Source organism: Anarrhichthys ocellatus, unplaced genomic scaffold (genome assembly GCF_004355925.1).
Source record: "Anarrhichthys ocellatus isolate YVR2014 unplaced genomic scaffold, GSC_Weel_1.0 scaffold4, whole genome shotgun sequence".
Lineage (NCBI taxonomy): Eukaryota > Metazoa > Chordata > Actinopteri > Perciformes > Anarhichadidae > Anarrhichthys > Anarrhichthys ocellatus.
In genome coordinates this window covers 11,906,878-11,923,287 of record NW_022280034.1, presented here as the reverse complement: position 1 = coordinate 11,923,287, position 16,410 = coordinate 11,906,878, and the positions used below count along the sequence as shown (strand labels likewise).

Genomic DNA, 16,410 nt, shown 5'->3' with positions numbered 1-16,410 from the left:
CTGACTAACCAATTGTTACAGCTACAATCAATGACCAATATCCATATCATGATATCATATCAGATATGCTGACCTACAGCATTTTTCTTCAGCATTTGTTTTCTATAGCAGAGGGGTTGATTCTCCCTTGTAGCCATTTTCCTCAAAAAAATACTTATTTAATGTATTCCCCACATGTAAATGATTTTCTTGTCTTTGTCGTCTAAAACCGAACAACTTGCATGCCTCACAGTGATATAAATAAAATGTGTCTCACACATCCCTAAATAGTTTATCCCAAGTCCTCATTTAATGAATAAATATAGACATATTGAGACAGTTATTGATTTAACTTTAGTTTTTGAATATAAACTGTGATAACATTTCTGACCAGAATTCAATGTTGAATTAACATCTGCAGCAATAATTAGGAAAGAGCATCAGAATAAACAGAAGTGAGAACAGATGCGGGGATATGAAATGAGACGCAACAAAGACTGATCACATCTTTCAATCCCTGTTACCAGTTTAACTGTTGTGAGACAATTAACTCCTCGCATCCTTCATTGCTTGATTAACTTTCAATATAGACAAACGAACACATATTTTACACATGGCTGCTCGGTGACGTCAACCTACTACAACCAATCCAGAAGCTTCTACAGACACCCTTTTTTTGGTAATCCTCTTTCGTAAGCGGAGCTGTTCGTTCAGCATCGCACTGTGCGCTCTGTTTGCTCCAGAAATAGTTCCTTACTTGAAGTGGCCGTGATTTACAGAGACCGAGTCACCCATGATCGGATTTTCTGTTCAGAATTGTCTTCATTTTGCTGCTCAGGCATGGCGCTACCTGGTAGAAATAGTTTTACGTGATGTTTAGGTGGACCTACACACTTTTACGCACTAAAACCACGCGGGGATTTCGTTAAGAGAGTGTTAAGGGTTTAGTGTTTGGCTGTTCACTTTCCCTTTGATTTTCCTTTACGGTAAACGCCGCCGGTATGTTTTCACTCTTGTGCGGATTGTTATGTGTTTGTGCGCTTGGCAGCGGTCAACTACCGAGCGGCCAGGCGGACGATGGGAAGCGATACATCTGCCGGGCTGTACCCCTCAGCGGCGATACAAGTTGCCCTGTGACTTTGTTACCAGAGCTGAACGCCGGGAGCCAGGAAGAGGAGCTCAGGAATACTGTTATGCAGCTTCGAGAGACAATTTTACAGCAGAAAGAAACGATTTCCAAACAAATAGGCACCATCAATGAGCTCACCACCAAGCTGTCCCTCTGCGCCTCAACCACTGACGATAGGAAGTACGACAAGGGGGGTTCCTGGGGCAAAGAAAAGCAAAATACAATGGGGGATGTTCCCAGAGATCCAAATGACACAATCGACAGTCTTGGAAAAACCATGCAAGGTCTCAAGGACAGGCTGGAAAACTTGGAGGTAAGTCTGAACCAATTGCGCAAGGTATACCCTCTGTACCAAAGCCATGCGTAAAGGCACTGTTTGACTCTTGGAGCGGACTTATTGGATTACCACACCCTGTGGGTTCAATGCTCAGCAGTAGACGGGCACTTCTGAGAATCATTACGCACCATAGTGATCTAATAGAAGTTCCTGTGAGAACGAGATTGTCTAATTGGCCTGCTTTAAACTTCTTAAAATGATGCATGGCATGTGACAAGAGCTACTATTCATGTCAGACCAACTGCAGTGCTTTAAAAAGAATGAACACTGTTTTCCTCACATTCTTAAAATGGCAAAGTGCGTGATAAACGGTGGCAGTAAATGATCATATAGGCCTATGGAGAGGCACATGCTGGGGATCATTTATTGCCTCATGTGAGTTTAACGTAAAAGTAAAAATAAACTCATCTAATAACAGGATTGGAAGACTGACCACAACCTTATACAGTCCTGAAACTATATTTGCAGGCATGTCAATCAGTGATCCAGAAGAATGGACTGATAGAGTGGTGATGTAAGACATCACTTGTTGCAGCTCTCGGGGGGGGGGGGGTCTCACTGTCCTTGATCATCTCGGTGCACTTCCTGCTCATGTTGACCTGTCTGTCCTTCCTCATAGCAACAGCATCTGCGGGCCAACGTATCCGGCGCCTCGTTCCCCAGTGAGCTCCGCGACCTGCTGCAGCGCCGGCTCAGGGAGCTGGAGAAGCAGCTCTTGAAGAAAGTCAGCAGCCTGGAGCAGGAGAAGAGCATGCTGTCCAATGCCACAGCCGCCTACAGGCTGAAGACGGAGAGCACGCTGAGCGCCCTGGTGGACAGGATCAGTGAGCTGGAGAAAGGTAACGGAAAACATTACTCATTATAACTGTACAGATAAAGTTCAGATGAAATATTGTTGTGAGATCATTGGGTAGGAAAGGTAATAGAGAGGATGAGTTAATGGGAAAATGGTACATGGTGCTACACAGAAGGAAATATAAGTCTGTTTAAAGCATGCTACCTATTGTACATCTAATACACTAATGTAGGGGAGGCAGAGGAAGGCACTCAGGGGAATACAAGAGTTGAAAGGGTCTGATGAATCAGAGACAGACAAGGACAAAAAAGGGCCTTTGTTGAGGTTTTATGTAATGTCAGTCTGTGTATTAAACATAAAGGGAAGTGAGGCTATTGTTTCCCCGTTTCCATACCAAGGTAGCGATTAACAAGATTAAAAAAACAACTCTTGGGACACTTCACACCTCTACCTTCCTGACCTATTCACCCCTCTCTCTCTCTCTCCATGTCTCATTCCAGGAGGAGGAGACTTCAAGTCCCCGGAGCTGTTTAAGCTGTCCCTTCCCCAGCGGACCAATTACCTGTACGGCCGCATCACCAAGAGCCTGCCAGAGATGTATGCTTTCACACTCTGCATGTGGATCAAGTCCAGCGCCAGTCCTGGCATCGGCACGCCTTTCTCTTACGGTGTACCGGGGCAAGCGAATGAGATTGTGCTGATCGAATGGGGCAATAACCCGATAGAGCTGCTCATCAATGACAAGGCAAGTAGTTTGTTGTTTCATGAATCTACTAAACCTTTATGGTTTTATGGTAAACTACACCACAACTAATTATATTGTATTCTGAACCATTAGGTGGCTCAGTTGCCGTTGGAGGTACGTGATGGAAGGTGGCACCACATCTGCATCTCCTGGACCACACGGGACGGCCAATGGGACGCTTACCAAGATGGAGGGAAGCTGGGAACTGGCGACAACCTGGCAGCCTGGCACCCCATCAAACCCGGGGGGGTCATCATCCTGGGGCAGGAGCAGGTGAGGGAGTGCAGTAGGACCCCATGAGTCTGACACACGCCCGCATCTGTAGATTTACTCATCACTCTAGCTCCTTTGTCATGATCAAAGAAAGCAGAACAGAACACGAACAATGCACCATCAACTAGTGCAGCATTTTCCCATTTTCACAAGTCAACCACTTCCAAGTGCAATGTCAAGCAGTTCTGCTAATAAGCAGTGTTATTTATGGAGCACCTTTGCACACCTGAAGCAGCAGTAATAAGGCGGTGGCAGGTTATCTTGACAAAATAATTAACAAAACAATGGGAGATCTGTCACTGCCCACAGATGCTGAGGTCTCCTTCTGGACCAATCTGGGCATTATTAAAAAATGTCAGAATAAGATCCATCAGTCTGTTAAGTTTTGTGGAAATCAAATCAGTATTTGAGGTCTTAAAAGCAACTAATTCAATTTAACACGTTTTTATTTTTTTTAATCATTTAAATGATGGTCCAACACTTTGCTTCCTTTTGGAACAACTATTGGATGGATTACCATGCCATTTTGTACAGACATTTGTGTTCCCCAGAGGATGAACTCTCAACATAGACTAATTGTTACAACATTTTGTACTGATAGTCATTGTTCCCAGATGATGTGCGCTAGTAATGTTAGTGATCCCCTGACTTTGTGGACATTTATGGTTTTAGGTTACATGTCCTAATGACTATTGGATCGATTGCCATTCATGTCCAACTCAGGGTGAACTGCAATCTCTTTGGTGATCAGCCGACCTTTCATGTAACGCCATCACCAGGTCAAAATTGAAGTTTCTTTCGCATATTGTGACCAAAAACCTGAAATCTAATGACATTCCCATCTGTACTCTGTTTAGTAGAGAATTACCACGTTAGCAAGCTCAAACCCTTAACTAAGATGATGTATATTGTGTACATTACACCTGCTAAGCATCAGCATGTCCTTGAGTGCATGTTAGCTTTGCTGATGTTAGCATTTAGCTCAAAGCACTGCTGTGCCTAAGTGCAGCCTCACAGAGCTGCTAGCATGACTGTAGCATGAGCGTTAGCACAATGAAAGAGCTAAATCAGAAGGCAACAACGTTGCTCAGATGATGTTATGAAGGGTCATTCACGTGAGTGTACATAACACACACCGCATTCTGCATCCTACATATTGATAGTGGGGATTAATAGTGTGTACTATAGTAGTCAGCACTGTGTGGAATGGGATCACAGTTCAGACAGAGAGTTTTGTGAACTATGGTGTGAACACAGGTGTGATTAATAACATTAATTATGGGCCCATTCTATTAAACGAGTCACAGTCATAACAGTGAGCCAGCATGCACAATACCACGGCCCTGGCCCACCTAAATGGAACAGGACCATAATTATGTTAAAGTTATTAATTACACCTCTGCTTACCCTGCAATGACATGTCAAAATGGCTGTTGGGAAAAGGGCTTATGAAACAAGCACTGAAATGGTGCCTTTATTTCTTAATCAAAGCTTAAGTATAATCTTATCGTGGCATATCAGATATTAACACAAATGTTGCGCCATTTTAGATGCTTCAACGTTTGCGTCGTCGAGCCGAACAAGGAATAAAACACTGATTAACCCTGAAAGTTTAATGACTAGCCCACCCATAGTCCCACTGACCCTCAGTGAGATAACTGCCTTTGATTACATCGTTGTTGATGCGTTTGCCATTTACACCCTGCTGTTTATGGCCCTTACAGGACGTGGTGGGCGGGCGCTTCGATGCTGGACAGGCCTTCGTGGGTGAGCTGAGTCAAGTGAACATTTGGGACCGCGTTCTGAAGCCGGCCGAGATCCAGTCCATGGCTAACTGCAGTGCTTATATCCCCGGAAATGTGATCTCCTGGCTAGCTAGCAACGTTGAAGTTTTTGGGAGGGGAGCGTTCAAGCGGCCCCTGGAGATGTGTCAGGAGCGACTGCCGGATGCTTAAAACTCATCTGTCGGCCTCTCTTTAGATTAGCTGCTGTTTCCATCCATTCAGCACTTTTTTTTAATTGTCTGCTCTTGCTGAGGGGCAGTTTATGGACTTTACTTTACACATTGATGTGTAACAAGTTAGTTTTATCTGAGAATTTTGAAATTTGGGATCCAGGTGAGAGGTCATGTTAACCCCATCAGAGAGCTATATGTATCAACATTTCTTTCTTTACCATGACTAAAGTACTTCAATCCTTTAATACACCCATCACCATGGTAAAAGGTCACCTAAGGCATCGGTGCTAAACATACCTCCTCATCCCCAAACACTCTCCCACGCACCCCTCCCTCCTCACTCAAAAGCTTTGAAGTAATGAAAATCCACTCTAGTCCGGCACAGACGCACGCATGTTCTGCTACTACTACAAATACACTGAGTCCAGACTAGCTGACAGTTTTCCTTTGACATGTGAGTTGGTATTGCGTGCAGTGGCAGTGAGAAAAGATTAAAGGTCAGGCTAATGTTATGTCTATTCCTTAACTTGGAATAGGCTTAGAGCCAACTCCAATCCCACCTCTCATCTGGATGCGTTCAGTCCTTTTTTAGGAGGATATAACTGGAAAAGTACAGTCTGGCTCTTTATCTGTACTAGCGGCTAGTTGGAGCATGTGTGAAATAGATACCACAGTGATACCAGTGATACTAGTGAGTCTATCACCGTGCTTTTCTTTCTTTGCCTTTTTCCATTTCCAAACTTGTTGAAATGGTGAATCGTGTTGGAAATATATTCATAGCTTCAATGTTGTGATATATCTTCAGTTCGTGATTTGTAACATTGTTGCAGTGGATTGTCTAAACAAGCATTCAGCAGAAAATGTAACAGATCAAAACTCTCTGAAATGTATTTTGAATGTGTAGTGTTTTGCATTATTTAGTGTCTTTTTTTATGTAATCATTGTTTTTAGCCCATGTATAAGGCATTGCCCATCTTTTTTTGTGGCCTTCGGATCGAGACCTAAGTGCCATTAAATGTATTATGTGTTGAAAATACATTGCTTTGCCAATAACGAAAATGTGGAAAATAAAGAAAATTCATATGTCGGTTTTGTTTTATCTTTCAGCCATTACATTGCAAGTTTCCTTCTAATCAATGTTCTTCCTGTATTTCATTTTACACATGCAATTATAGGTATTTAATCATTCAGTTGTGGCAGATCAACACCAGTTTAAAATCACTTTGCCTCTTGGTAGCCGTGTTGGTCAAGCTGGTGAGATGACATAGGAGCGACATGAGTTAATCACACAGGCTGAGCAGGATCCTGAGGCTCAGATGGCTTGGGCCAAGACAACAGGTGTCCTGGGTGGCATTAGCAATACTTAACAGATGAGAAAGGCTGAAAGGTCAGAGGTGGCGTTACTCTTCCTCAGACAAAGCAACTCTTTCCAACCACACACTGCTCTGAAAGCTCCTCAAGTATAGGGCTACAATTGAACATATGTTTTGAAGGCCATAAAGTATGAACTTCAATAAAATCCAGACAAATTCAATTTTATTTTTAGCTCTTTAGATTAGCTGCTGAACCTCAACAACTGGTTAGATAGAATGTGCAAAACAGTTCTTATATATGATTGTCAAATGCACATCTGCGATAAATAGAATAATATTTGGTAAAGAAATTATGACATTGGCCTGATTTAAAAAGAAAACAAAAAACATTACACTGCACGAGTCTCTGGAGACAGGCATTGGGTTTTGCTGTTGCAGGTTTTACAAAATAATCTTCGGTAAAGTCGTCTGATTAATTAGTTAAATTCACACAGGGCCGTTCTTCAGGTGGCCTCATCTGAGGACTCAATTTATGCCGTCGTGCCTTTCTCCACAACATCCCATCTTCCGATGACACTGGCTGAAAGGGGGGAAAAAAGCAATTACGTAAAAGTCTCCATCCGTCTCTATATGTGGAGCTGAATAATCAGTAATCATGGAGATAAAACAGAAGCCGTCCAAGGCTCAGTCTGTATCTGTTCATACTTTATTAGCCTGTGTTTGATTTCACAAGCTGAGATAAGTGGATAAGAGCAAGGTTGGCTGGTTAGTCGTTGGTTTATTTGTGTCGTGCCAAAAATGTAGAAGTGATAAAAAAATGATGAGAAACAAAGAGGCGTAATTAAGTGTATTACCTTGTACCTACACAAAAAACTTACCATGACAACCAGGTGAAAATGTGTGACAACAGCAAGTTATTTGATAAATAATTAAATGGAAAAGGATTTGTGTTTGAATGGCTGTAAAGGCAGCATTCACTGTTTTTTCAGTGACTCTATCAGCACCATGTTACTTAAAGCTGCACTAATCAATATTTCTATATCAACAATGCAGCCTTAGATCTGCTGAATGTGCAAATAGGCACCTGTTTGCTCACATGTTCTTCACATCAGCTTAAGGCTTTAAGCTCTAAATATGCCGCTTTAACTTTGTTGTTGTAATTTAGAAAACACATTTCTAATCAGAATGTTATCCTACCACATGGAAGGCTATTTTAATATTAACAACTACCCACCAGCGGTAGATGATGTAGCATATATTTTTAGATTTATTGTTTGTGAATAACATTTTCTCACATGACACAGCCTCAGCAGAAGTTCGTTCAATGATCTTCTTCTATAAACTGTGAAAGGCTGCAGACTTTAACCACAGCGGTGTTTCAGCTCAAGGTCGATCCTCTGATGGAAGTGACGTATTCATCTTCAGCACCGGCAGCTTCCCACAGCGTCTCTGACAGCTGGCATTCATCAGGAGACTCACAATTAATAATGTTGTGACATCTCTAACAGAGGACGGGCAATCATTAAACACCAGCAAGGTGCTCAACGGCGTGAAAAACAATCTGACTGACGTCAGCGCAGTTGGAAAGATTCAAGGATTTTATTCAACTCTTTCTCTCCTGACATGATGACCTTTTACAAGTTTTTCATTAAGTAGCTTGTACGTTATAATGCAATATGTTTTCTATATTGTGTGTTTATATAGAATACTATATTGCTCCATATGTGGCAATATCAGCCCACCACTTTGGTCCAGACTCAAATATTTAGCCAACTTTTGGATGGAATGCCATGAAGAAATGCGTCCAGAGGATGAATCCTAATGACTGTGCTGTTAATTCATACTATTCTCCCACAATGCAATGCACAATGGAAATGGAGGCAACAAATGTACATGAATTGTGGGTGAAACAGCTTCAAAATATTAAATAAGTAAATATTGAAAGACAAACAAAGAATAATCAGTTAAGCTTTCTCTTTATGAAGTTCTTATGAAAGTACCTGGCAGTAGTTACAGTTTGATTGACATCTTTGTTTCGCTTGCATCATCGTCGTCTGTTAGTATTAAATCAATATAATAATCATCAATATGGGAAAAAAACATAAATAAATGATTCACATTCACAGCATCCTTAAATGAACACTCATTGTTTAAACATGACCAGCAATTGTGCTATTAATTTATTATGAGTTCATTTGAATGTCAGCCAAAGGTCTGTGACTCATTCATTGATCAGCCATTATAACACAGAAGGTGCATCAACTACTGGCTTACTGAACATTTCGAACAATTCATTAACACAGCTTAGACAATAGTCTTAAACAGGCACTGCTTGTGCAACTGTATTTATTAAAATGTGTTGTGCACAAATCATTCACAGAATTGGCTATATATCTGTAGCATATGCAGGATGAGAATTGTTCTGTGACGCCATAACATTTTATGCATCTTCTTCTGTCTTCATGTGCAGTATGCCGGAGCACAGACAGAGGAGCAGTGTGACGGTTAAGAGCAGTATTGTGTTCCATACTGCAGGAGAAGTGGCTCCTTCTCTCCCCTCTCCACGTGGGAGAAGTTCAAAACAATTGCGCTTTGACCTTCAGAGTCTTGGTTCTTCAGGAATATAGCGTTGCTGGAAGTACCAATCTGTAAAAAATCAAATATGCCGAGACAAATGTTGTAAAACATATGTTTGTTTCAACGTATTAGATTAAACCACACAAACTTCCACAAAGACATTTCTTGTTGTTTTTTTTGTGCCACACACAATTTGTTGCTCAGGCATGATCTATTCATGGAAACAGACAGCCTCCTTGTGGTCATAAACTGCAATCACTGAGGCTCTTTATGAGGGTTTGGACTCTATTCATCAGAGCTAATGAAGACAAACACACATCAGAAGTTACATTATATTTTACAATAAAATATAAAAGAATACTTTCTACAATGTCAGTTGTCTTTGTAAGATGTTCAGTTCTCAGTACCTGAGATCTGTTGTGGTGACGAGGGCAGCAGGCGATGACCGTGATGAAGGAGAAAGTTGCTACAAGAATGGCAGCACATGACAGGATGAAGATCAAGTGGGTGCTATCTGCGATTCAAACAGAAGAAATAAAGAAAAACATGTGTGAGTGTGGTCCTTTTAGAATCAAAGTCACAGTGAAACAACATTATACACCATGTCTTATGTTGATGTAGTTCCATTTGAAACTGGATATTTCAGACACAATCATGTTGAGAGCTAAAAGGTTCGAGAAGTTTTCATAAACTATTCCAATACCCGGACTGTTCATATTGATATCAGAATGTTAATAAAACACTTAACTTTGTTATGTTGTTTTATCAAAGTGCAGTACATGTGAATTAAAGTGTGCCATATAAAAAATTGAACACAGCGGACATGTGCCGAGCAGTCAGCTTGCTCTGTGAGCTGCCCTGATTCCTCCATTTTCACTGTTCCCTCTCCGTCTGTGGAACTAACGCGGCCTATCGGCACATGGTAAGTGTTAACTGAAACACCACATGACACAACACGGCTTCCATTAGATTCAAGAACCTCTTTTGATTGGGGAAGACCATCCAGAAGAGAATGATTAAATGATTAATTATCAATTCACTTTTATAAATAATTAACTGTATGCATGCACCGAATCGATCGTGAATTGATGAATCAATGTAGAGTGTCACTGATTTAGATTCATTCAAACTGCATCAAAGCAGTGAGATCAGAGAGATAAGAGAGCCGAGCACATTATGACCTTAACCTTGTTAATGGATTTATATTTAGGGCAAAGGGTAACTGAAGGAATACATTTATAGAATAACGTAGATATTTACAGATAAATGAAAAATGGTATGGGTTTATTTGATGATAATACGATTTTACAAATAAAATAACCCAGTTCACCTGCTCAAATGAAAAGGGACATAGATTCATGAATAATTAGAATAAATGAAATAAATAAATAAGCAAATACATACATATATATCAATTTGATATTTGTACTGTATATCAGTTGTTAAAAAGGATAGGACTTAAAATACTAAATAATAATAAAAATAAATTATGAATTGAATCAAAACAAATTGTATAATTTATATTTTTAAGAATATACCAACTGGTTTGTATCCTCTTCTCTCTGTTTTCATTTATCATCAAAAAGCTTTTTGCAAGGTTCTCTAGGTCATCCATACCGGCTGATACTAAAATGTTTGTTCAGCTTGTTCTCATTCATGTTTTCATCATTTTGACAGACTTCGTATGGATTATGTGTTGTCACCGTAAGGCATTTCTCTTCTATCCTTGAAAGCGTTAAATCTTGTCAAGTTAAAGTGAAAGTACTGCATCATAGTTTGCAGATGAGGAGCTGAAGATCCAGTCTCAGAGTTCACAGCATGACATCATGAGAGTTGAGTACATGAGAGCGGTTGAGGGGTCGCTGAGGTTAAATGTCCGTCATGTGAGAGTTGTCACTACGGTTGTAAACAGGTGTTAGGGGAGGATGGGTCTTATTCAACTCTACAAATGCAGTTTTAGTAGAGTCAAGTGGATGAATGAGAAGAATCTACACTAAAGTAGAGCCTCCGCTTTGTTGTGTAACTTTATGACAATGCACTTTTGGCATTATCCAATAGATTTTGGAATGATTTCATAACCCTGACTGGTCAAATACTTTCCTAAACCCTCCATTCAGAGAGCAATTCTCTGCTTTTTAGTTCCTCATGTTTCATTTCTTGCCCAAATATGTTGTGTCTTGTCCCTCCTATCTCCTATCATCTTTTTGTGACGAAAAGTAGCCTGTTAGCCAGTGATTATGTGTGTGTGTGTGTGTGTGTGTGTGTGTGTGTGTGTCACCACTCACTGTACCTCCTGACATAGAGGCTGAAGGAGGTCTGCATCTTGCTGACGTCATTGCGGATGCTGATGTCAAGGCAGTGGACGCCGGCAGAGGTGAAGGTGTGGTTCAGTCGCAGGGTGTTTTCATACAGCATGGTCAGCGTGCACCTCGCCGTCATGTCCGGCACACAGTTGGCCAGGAAACGCCAGCACACCCACATGGGAGGACTAAAGACACACACACACACACACACACACACACACACACACACACCCCCCACATGCACACATACAGGAGAGAGGTGTCCTGATATTTTACCTGCATTGGTCAAGCATATCAAATTCTAATTTAAATCTTAAAAATGAAAGAGTAGACAAATAAGGGGATATTCTTTTTCATACTGATAGTTATCATTGTAACTTGCATTGATCATATTGCATTAAAGATATCAAATTCAAAGGATAACCTGTTTTTAATTGCAATAAGCATGAAATAAAACATTTTTTTACCTTCCATCAACATGAAAAGCCAAACTTGTGTTCTGAGACACCTCGTAATCTGTGGGCCCCTTCAGCTCGATGCTTTTAATGGCATCTACAAATGAATTTCAGTTATTAGTCATTTTGTCACTTTCTAGGATTAGTTTAGGCTCAACTTTACTTGACAAAAATACAGAATGTACCTCTGTATCAATCCACTTTGACAGTTAGGTCAGCACTGAACATCTAATGACAGCTACGTGAGACCATTTGACAATTCAAATCTATTATTTTTCTGTTAATTTCCAAAATACTGAAGTTACCTCTATCTGTCTTGTTTTATTGAGATTTTCTGAAACTGCACCTCATCATCTGATCATTTTATTTGTTTTCAATAAATTAAAGTTGTAAGGCTGAATATGAAGCTTTTATTTTGTGTAAACTGCACACGAACTAAAGCGTAAAACTACAAACCGAGGACCTGGACATCCGTGGAGTAGACGTCAGTGATTGCAGGTGAATATTTGGTCAAGTTCACTCCTACTTTCAGCCGCAGTGTGTAGTTCCCTGACTGAGTGTAATGATAGCGGACAACTGGCTCAGTCCCTTGGATCACCTCTCTGCATGAAAAAGTAGAAGTAGTGAAAGAAAAAGAAAAGCATCCCACCTTTATTTTAATATTTAAAATGTGAAAAGTCCTCATACCCGTTCCCTAAGTGCCACGTGTAGGAGAACTTTGCCGTGCTGAAATTCTTTGGGGGATCGAAGAGTTCAAACATGGTCTTAGTGGGAACATCTGAAGCCAGTTTTCCTGTATCCCTCACGTAGGTGGCATTTCCCTCCATCTGATAGAAAACCAACTTCCCAGCGATGTTTTCTGTTTAAAAAAAATAGAATATTCTTAGTTATGAAGCCACAATAGGTGAGAAAAGTATAAATGGGAATTGTTGGATGGCCTACCCAAATCTGTCAAAGGCTCTGTGGTCTCTACCACACTCAGGCCGACCACAGGAAGGAGCATCAAGATCCATGCAACATTTTTTCTGCAAGCATATAATCCCACAGTTTAAAAAATAATGTCAGATGTCTTAGATTTAAGGAATGTTAGATTTACCTGTCCATATCTGCTGGTCCTCAGGAGGACCTCGAGTAGAAGTAAAGTGAATCCTGTGAGCAGAGCGGTTGGACATGGGGCAGCAGAGGGGTAATGTGCCTCCTCCTGACTGCCTGTGAGATTCAGAGCATGCCAATGAGAGCTGTAAAGGCTTGAAATTGTTCAATCATGTGGCTCTGGAGCAACAATCAGCTTTTGTGAAGGAGGCTCTGGCCGGGTCACATTTCTGTCAGAGATGTGGGGCATCTTTCTAAGATCTGGCCATTTAAAAAAACACCTAGTTTCATAAGGACAGTGGAGGTGTATTGCTATCCACATGGTGGTGCTAACAACTCAAGGCTCAACCAATAAAACAGGTTATTCATAGTGACTGGGGACTATTCTTAAATTATGTCTAGATGAAGTATATATAATATAAATATTATTAACACTTCTTGTTGGCCTATATTCAGATTTGATTTTAAAAGTCAGCATAATCTCCCCTTTTCTCTCTCTTACATATAACGTACAGAAAAGAATTGTATGTATGAAGCCATTCAAAATATAGGCGACACATAATACTGAGAAGTGACATTACATTATTTGTTGTTGTCTTGCTAAAATACATTGAAGCTGTACTTCAGGAAAAGCCGACAACTGCCCCAAGGCCCTAGACCCGCAGGGGCCCCAAAAGACCCTTTTGTTTATGATTTGTCTACATTTGATTAATTGAAAATTTGTTTGAATGCGCACTACTAGATTACACTATCAACTGAAAGGGTCACTTCTTCTTGAGGCCTTAGAGAAAGGTTCTGGGGATTCACAGTGTGACATATCAGATAGGAATCACTGACCTTATGGTCATGAAATTCTCATGTTCATTTTATGGTGAAACAGTGTTTCTTTATGGTAAAAGCTTGTATTCATATAGTAAAATATGGACTCAAACTCCAACCTTCAGAGTAAAATCTGTAATGTATTTTTACTGTAATTGTAGTTGTACAGTAGTTGTTTTTTTTATAGAGACACTGTATTTATACAGTTTCTTTGTCAGTGTCATATCCTGACCTTATGCTACCTTACATGAAATGATTTCAGTTCCACACAATGAGGTGTACAGATTTGTACAGAAGTTTAGAAAAAAGAGAGCACTGTTGTCTGATTGGTACACTGTATTGATATGAACTTTGAGTTGAGGTATCATAATTGGTATTGAGGGAGGAAAATCTACTAGTTGCTTTCAGGCCTCTAACTTGGTTAATCCCGCCATGTTTGCATACATCTGCAATATGTTGCCGACAGCATATGTGAGCACTGCGCTACTGTACATTCTTGTATGTAATATGAACAATACTTTATAATGAGAAGTTGGCTATGGTTACCTTTACCCCAATTATGATTCGTGGTGCCTTTAAGTCTCATCAAAAGCAGGCTGGTAATAATACACTGATGGCTTTTCAATTGATTGGGGTATACAGCCCCTATCAGGCCATGGACAGTCATGTTTTACAGTAGATGTCAAACCATGTAATTGACTTATCCTCAAGTTTCTAAAGCCATGTGTACTCGCCTCATGATACGTGTTAATATCTCATCAGGTAGTCCAAAAACAGCATTTCACAGGTGAAAAACAATATGTGGCCCCTTCAGGTGTGACTTTATCATGGACTCAGTGGAAAGAACATTGAGTCAAGTACTGTACAATTATTAAGGTTGCTGTGGATCCATATTATGATGCTTTCTCCTTCTTCTCCACTGCATTTCAAAAGGGAACTATACAGACAGCTACAATTAGTGACTTTATAGATTTAATATGATAATGTGCAATGTTCTTTGAGTAAACAACTTAACCGCAGTTTATAAAGTGATTAAATCTGGTTCCATCTCGACTAGGTGTAAAATGAATATGTATTCCATGTTCTTGCATCATTGATAATTTTACTTTATAAATGCTTACATATCAGTGCTTTGAATGTCTTGTAATGGAGTATTTTTGTATTGCAGCATCGCTACTTTTACTTCAATAAAGGATCTGAATACACTGTCTGACTTCTACCACTATGGATTAGCCTATTGTGCAACTGTTTGCATTACAGCGCCCTCTTTAGGAGCGTTGTATTTTAACACCAGAACACAGTGCCAAATTGAGTCACACCTTTATTTTTACAAGAGACATCTAGAGTCATAACTTTGTATAACATCTATCATGACGTCACGGCGCCCTCCCTCGCGCTCCGCCCCTCGTGAGCCCTAAACTCACGGGGGAAGTCTCTCTGTTGTGTGCCAGTCAGTCCGTCAGTCAGTGCGTCCTCCGCCCGCCCGCTGAGCGTCTCTCTGTCCACACGCGCGCAGTGAGGGTGCAGACAGGACCGGCTGTGGGATTTATTATTCCGAGTCAACACCTGGATTACCAAACGCCAAATTTGTATTTTTCCTAATTTCTTACTTTTTCCGACTTCTGGGCTTGAAAAACAACCTGCCATCATGTCTCAGGCTCCAGATGATGTGAGCAAGCTTACTGAAAGTACATACAAGGTAAGTCTTTTGGCAAATAACGATATAATAATTCATGATTGATGGATATTATCTCTGGTTTGTGATGAAGGTTTAGAGGGGGGGGGCAGGTTTTTATTACTTATGTTATAACTCATTTTTGTTGCATTTTAACCATGACAATACGTCAAAATATATAACAACACTATAAATGTGTTGGAGACAGTTATAGTGTGTCTGTGCTTTTATTTTATTGGGGCCGTTTTATTCCCATTACCACCTTTTTTTGTATAAAGGACCCATTCTGTTGAACTCATCTGAAACTCTCTGTTTACAAGGGGAATAAAGTTATTATTGTTTTTTTTTTAACCGTATAACAGCTTGTAATGTCCAACAACAAGAAAAAAGTGAATATTTTATTATTCAACTCTGCATGAAACACGACAAACCACCATGCAATCAAAGCCAACCTGCCTGTCTATGAGTGAGACACACGTTTCTCTCATCAATCAAACTGCTCTAGCTTGTCAATGGACATTAAGTGATTTGATCAAAAGTCATTCATCTTGTCGGCTTAGAGTAATCTAATCAAGTTTACACTTCTCCACATGTGATAAGCAGGTGAAAGTGTGTCTGGGTGTGTGTGGCGGTACTTATGTCTCTGTGAGGACCAAATGTTTTCAAAATCCAAAAGAAGAGAGTTTGGACTAGAGGTTAAAATATTATTTTATTGTTTGGTTTTAAGTTTTAAATGTAATAGTATAATTAGGTTTAAATGTGATTATTTAGTGGAATGTCCTGGCTGGATTAGCAATACAGTGCGTGTGTTTTGTATATCTCTGTGTGTGTGTGGGTGTGAGAGAGAGAGAGAGAGAGAGAGACACAGAGAGAAAGTCATACCTGTAGTTAACTGGGCCACCGTTTTAGCTGGGAGAGAGAGAGAGAGAGAGAGAGAGAGAGAGAGAGAGAGAGAGAGAG

The 16,410-nt window shown here is 40.3% G+C and overlaps 3 protein-coding genes across 3 annotated transcripts in view; 2 read left to right on the top strand and 1 right to left on the bottom strand.

Annotated features, from left to right (window-relative positions):
- Nucleotides 1-699: 699 nt before the first annotated feature.
- Nucleotides 700-6,182, top strand: nptx2b (neuronal pentraxin IIb). Its single transcript, XM_031843769.1, has 5 exons — nucleotides 700-1,421; nucleotides 2,065-2,284; nucleotides 2,742-2,986; nucleotides 3,080-3,259; nucleotides 4,984-6,182. Exons 1-5 carry the CDS (start codon nucleotides 981-983, stop codon nucleotides 5,212-5,214), a joined length of 1,317 nt encoding a protein of 438 aa, XP_031699629.1. The 5' UTR covers nucleotides 700-980; the 3' UTR covers nucleotides 5,215-6,182.
- A 2,852-nt stretch (nucleotides 6,183-9,034) lies between these two features.
- tmem130 (transmembrane protein 130) lies at nucleotides 9,035-13,036 on the bottom strand. Its single transcript, XM_031842954.1, has 7 exons — nucleotides 12,961-13,036; nucleotides 12,552-12,723; nucleotides 12,321-12,466; nucleotides 11,877-11,961; nucleotides 11,392-11,594; nucleotides 9,514-9,620; nucleotides 9,035-9,175 (listed from the first exon to the last, which is right to left on the bottom strand). The coding sequence occupies exons 1-7, from the start codon at nucleotides 13,034-13,036 to the stop codon at nucleotides 9,035-9,037; spliced, it is 930 nt and encodes a 309-aa protein (XP_031698814.1).
- Nucleotides 13,037-15,230: 2,194 nt separating this feature from the next.
- The window catches only part of baiap2l1a (BAR/IMD domain containing adaptor protein 2 like 1a), a 23,240-nt gene continuing 22,060 nt past the window's right edge, over nucleotides 15,231-16,410 (top strand). Inside the window, exon 1 of the mRNA XM_031843804.1 lies at nucleotides 15,231-15,474. Coding sequence (XP_031699664.1) covers nucleotides 15,424-15,474 — 51 coding nt within the window. The 5' untranslated portion in view covers nucleotides 15,231-15,423. The remainder of the gene's footprint in view (nucleotides 15,475-16,410) is intronic.

Coding starts and splice junctions, on each gene's coding strand:
- nptx2b (XM_031843769.1), top strand. CDS start 981: ATGTTTTCACTCTTGTGCGGATTGTTATGTGTTTGTGCGCTTGGCAGC. Junction 1,422..2,064: donor ACAGGCTGGAAAACTTGGAG/GTAAGTCTGAAC, acceptor CCTTCCTCATAG/CAACAGCATCTGCGGGCCAA. Junction 2,285..2,741: donor GATCAGTGAGCTGGAGAAAG/GTAACGGAAAAC, acceptor GTCTCATTCCAG/GAGGAGGAGACTTCAAGTCC.
- tmem130 (XM_031842954.1), bottom strand. CDS start 13,036: ATGTCCAACCGCTCTGCTCACAGGATTCACTTTACTTCTACTCGAGGT. Junction 11,962..12,320: donor CACGGATGTCCAGGTCCTCG/GTTTGTAGTTTT, acceptor ATTCATTTGTAG/ATGCCATTAAAAGCATCGAG. Junction 9,176..9,513: donor GTCACCACAACAGATCTCAG/GTACTGAGAACT, acceptor GATTTTTTACAG/ATTGGTACTTCCAGCAACGC.